The sequence below is a fragment of the Oncorhynchus nerka genome, unplaced genomic scaffold (assembly GCF_034236695.1).
Source record: "Oncorhynchus nerka isolate Pitt River unplaced genomic scaffold, Oner_Uvic_2.0 unplaced_scaffold_4283, whole genome shotgun sequence".
Classification (NCBI taxonomy): domain Eukaryota; kingdom Metazoa; phylum Chordata; class Actinopteri; order Salmoniformes; family Salmonidae; genus Oncorhynchus; species Oncorhynchus nerka.
Genome location: NW_027037108.1, coordinates 1,656 through 5,589, shown reverse-complemented (window position 1 = coordinate 5,589; position 3,934 = coordinate 1,656). Strand labels below are relative to the sequence as shown.

General features: G+C 40.5%; 1 protein-coding gene across 1 annotated transcript; it reads right to left on the bottom strand.

Moving 5' to 3' along the window:
- Positions 1-1,345: 1,345 nt before the first annotated feature.
- LOC115118047 (DAN domain family member 5-like) lies at positions 1,346-3,005 on the bottom strand. The gene is given in 3 exon segments (XM_029646582.2): positions 1,346-1,670; positions 1,880-1,921; positions 1,923-3,005. Coding segments are annotated over 3 exon segments (825 nt in total). The 5' UTR covers positions 2,412-3,005; the 3' UTR covers positions 1,346-1,376.
- Positions 3,006-3,934: the final 929 nt, after the last annotated feature.

The following is a 3,934-nucleotide window of genomic DNA, read 5'->3' as shown; positions in this document are numbered from 1 at the left end:
TATGTATATTCTCTTGGAATACTACATGTTTTCTATGTATATTCTCTTGGAATACTACATGTTTTCTATGTATATTCTCTTGGAATACTACATGTTTTCTATGTAAATTCTCTTGGAATACTACATGTTTTCTATGTAGATTATCTTGGAATACTACATGTTTTCTATGTAGATTCTCTTGGAATACTACATGTTTTCTATGTATATTCTCTTGGAAGACTACATGTTTTCTATGTAGATTATCTTGGAATACTACATGTTTTCTATGTATATTCTCTTGGAATACTACATGTTTTCTATGTAGATTATCTTGGAATACTACATGTTTTCTATGTATATTCTCTTGGAATACTACATGTTTTCTATGTATATTCTCTTGGAATACTACATGTTTTCTATGTAAATTCTCTTGGAATACTACATGTTTTCTATGTAGATTCTCTTGGAATACTACATGTTTTCTATGTATATTCTCTTGGAATACTACATGTTTTCTATGTAAATTATCTTGGAATACAACATGTTTTCTATGTATATTCTCTTGGAATACTACATGTTTTCTATGTATATTCTCTTGGAATACCACATGTTTTCTATGTATATTCTCTTGAATACTACATGTTTCTATGTAGATTCCTTCTTGGAATACTACATGTTTCTATGTATATTTCTCCTTGGAATATCACATGTTTTCTATGTATATTCTCTTGAATACTACATGTTTTCTATGTATATTCTCTTGGAATACTACATGTTTTCTATGTAGATTCTCTTGGAATACTACATGTTTTCTATGTATATTCTCTTGGAATACTACATGTTTTCTATGTAGATTCTCTTGCATGAATCAAAGCACATCAAGGGTAAAACCAAGTAACAAGCCAAAAATAGATTGACATTTTATTTCACAAATACAAAATGCAGTTCAGTTCAGATGAAACTAAACAAGTTATTCAACATGATTACACTGTGGAGTGGATGACTCATTCTGCCACAGGGTTGAACAGAAATGTTCATGACTAAAAATGTTAGTCACTTGTCAACAATCATTGGTGGCACTTGCCTCCAAATCGTTTTTCTCTGAATTAGAAATTCAGACTCACACATACAATACACATAATCAATGTACACATCTGACATCACAATATAAATATTTTCTGTCCAAAAATGATGAATAGAGTCATCAAAATAGGCTAGAGCAGGTGCTGTGAGAGGGGAAACAAGTATTTAGGGCGATATTTTCTGTAGTGCAAGAATGTTGTTGCAAATGTGCAAAAAATACTATAAAACTTCATTATAATCTCGCAGTGTGCGTTCTAATTCGCACAGAGCTTTTGCACCTGGAAAATGTCGCCCTTAAACTACAATATCTTCAGTTACAAGTGCATGGAGGCCACAGCCTCGATATTTCCCTCCTCACGACCAGTCTCACATTTGCATTCTTCCACCACCATCACGCGCTTCTCCCGCACTTCCATTCCACAACGCAGAGGCACCGTCACCGTGTGAGCCTTGGATGGAGCGCAGCGGGAACAGGGCGCACGGCGGTGTCCCCCTGCACCCGTCAGCCTGGAAGACTCCCAACCAGAGGGAATGAACAGCGAACTGCATTGACCGAAGCACAGTTTGTTGTGGACTGTGACCGCGTCGCAGCCATCGGACGTTATCCGCTGTACATGGAAGATCGATTTAAAAAAAATTAGACTCGCATAAACATTTCGTATTTTGATGTTTCAAGCATTAGGCCCTACTTATTAAAAAATATCCCTTTTAACTTTCTAATTTAGTCTAATCATTTGATTAAACATTAGGCCTACGGTCCTCTATTGTCCTACACCATCTTTGTCATTGTTAACCAAAATGGAAAGGTCTGCCTCACCTGAGTAAAAGGCACGGCGGCGCAGCTCTGTCTGTTGGCAGAGTCTTTTGAGACTGAGGGGCAGCGACATGGACATGGTCTTACTGTGGTCGCTCTTATCCATGGCCCTCTGCCACATCTCAAATCCTTGCCTCTTCTTCATACCCACCCCGCCATTGCCCTTACTGTCTTGGTGCAGATGTGACAGTGGATGCAGAGGCACCGCAGCTGCTTTGGCAGGGAGCGCAGGAGGGCCAGGGCGACCCGTGGACAAGAAGGCTGGGAAAGGCATCCTCGGACCGGGCGCACCTCGGGGGGAAATCCCGCCTCGTCTAAAAAGACCCGACAGACCCAGGTTATTGGGGTTGAGTTTGACTACTTTGACCGTTCCCCGAATAGGCTCCTGTTCGTCGACTGGACCGTTACCGGATGATTCAAAGTACCGGCTCGCGCCATTCTTAGGAACGCTCTTGATGGAGTTGTGAGGGAATGGAAGAGACAAAGCCACGGCAGAAAATGTGGACAAAAACACAAAGTTGATGAAGAAAGTCATTTTTCCCCAACAAAAAGAGAAAATCTTCCAGATTCAGAAAACACTAATTATTCCGCAGCAAATAAATCGATAATCAATTGGTTGTCTATATTTTAGTGGTTCAAGGTTCCAAATGGAAACCTTGCTGTCAGTCTGGGCTACGAGACACTGGAGTTGGTGGCAGCCTTTTATAAGAAATAACCAACCCAGCCTTCACCTCTTGGAAGGTGTCATAATTCCCATGCTAATGGTCAGTATATCACACCTAGCATTTAGGATTTTATTAGGATCCCCATTAGCAGTTGCTGAAGCAGCAGCTACTCTTCCTGGGATCAACACAAAACATGACATAATACCATAAAAACATCTTCCTTTAAACATCAAGAACCGCCCAGACTGAGCTACACCTGCTGGGTCATAAGATCCATTGACATTTACAACTTCAAAGGGTTTACGTTTATTACAGGTGAGTGTTTGAAAGGTGGTGAAGACATTTGAAGTAGTCCTATAGAGTTTTGCTAAGCTCTGAGGATGTGAGTTTGAGAGGTACCCTGTATCAACAGAATAATACCTAGCCAAACAAGGGGCTTTCACTACATGTGGTGGTAAAGTCATAATGGGTTTATGTTCCATGGGTATAAAGCCCAGCTCCCTTGTTATGGCCCATCATAATGCCATTAGAGTCCTGTGTTCTCTCACCCATGACCTGATCAGTCACTGGCTGTCTGGAGTTCTAGAACCCTGCTAGGAGTTCCCATGGGCTCTGTGTTAATTGACACATGAACTTTCCCATCCCCACCCCCCCTCGACCACATTTCCATCCCCGCCCCCCCTCGACCACTTTCCCATAGGCAGCTTCTATCCATTAGACACCTGAATCAAATCAAATCAAATCAAATGTTATTTGTCACATACACATGGTTAGCAGATGTTAATGCGAGTGTAGCGAAATGCTTGTGCTTCTAGTTCCGACCATGCAGTGATAACCAACAAGTAATCTAACTAACAATTCCAAAACTACTGTCTTATACACAGTGTAAGGGGATAAGGAATATGTACATAAGGATATATGAATGAGTGATGGTACAGAGCAGCATACAGTAGATGGTATCGAGTACAGTATATACATATGAGATGAGTATGTAGACAAAGTAAACAAAGTGGCATAGTTAAAGTGGCTAGTGACATAAGAATGCAGTCGATGATCTAGAGTACAGTATATACATATGCATATGAGATGAATAGTGTAGGGTAAGTAACATTATATAAGGTAGCATTGTTTAAAGTGGCTAGTGATATATTTACATCATTTCCATCAATTCCCATTATTAAAGTGGCTGGAGTTGGGTCAGTGTCAATGACAGTGTGTTGGCAGCAGCCACTCAATGTTAGTGGTGGCTGTTTAACAGTCTGATGGCCTTGAGATAGAAGCTGTTTTTCAGTCTCTCGGTCCCAGCTTTGATGCACCTGTACCTTCTGGATGATAGCTGGGTGAACAGGCAGTGGTTTGGGTGGTTGATGTCCTTGATGATCTTTATGGCCTT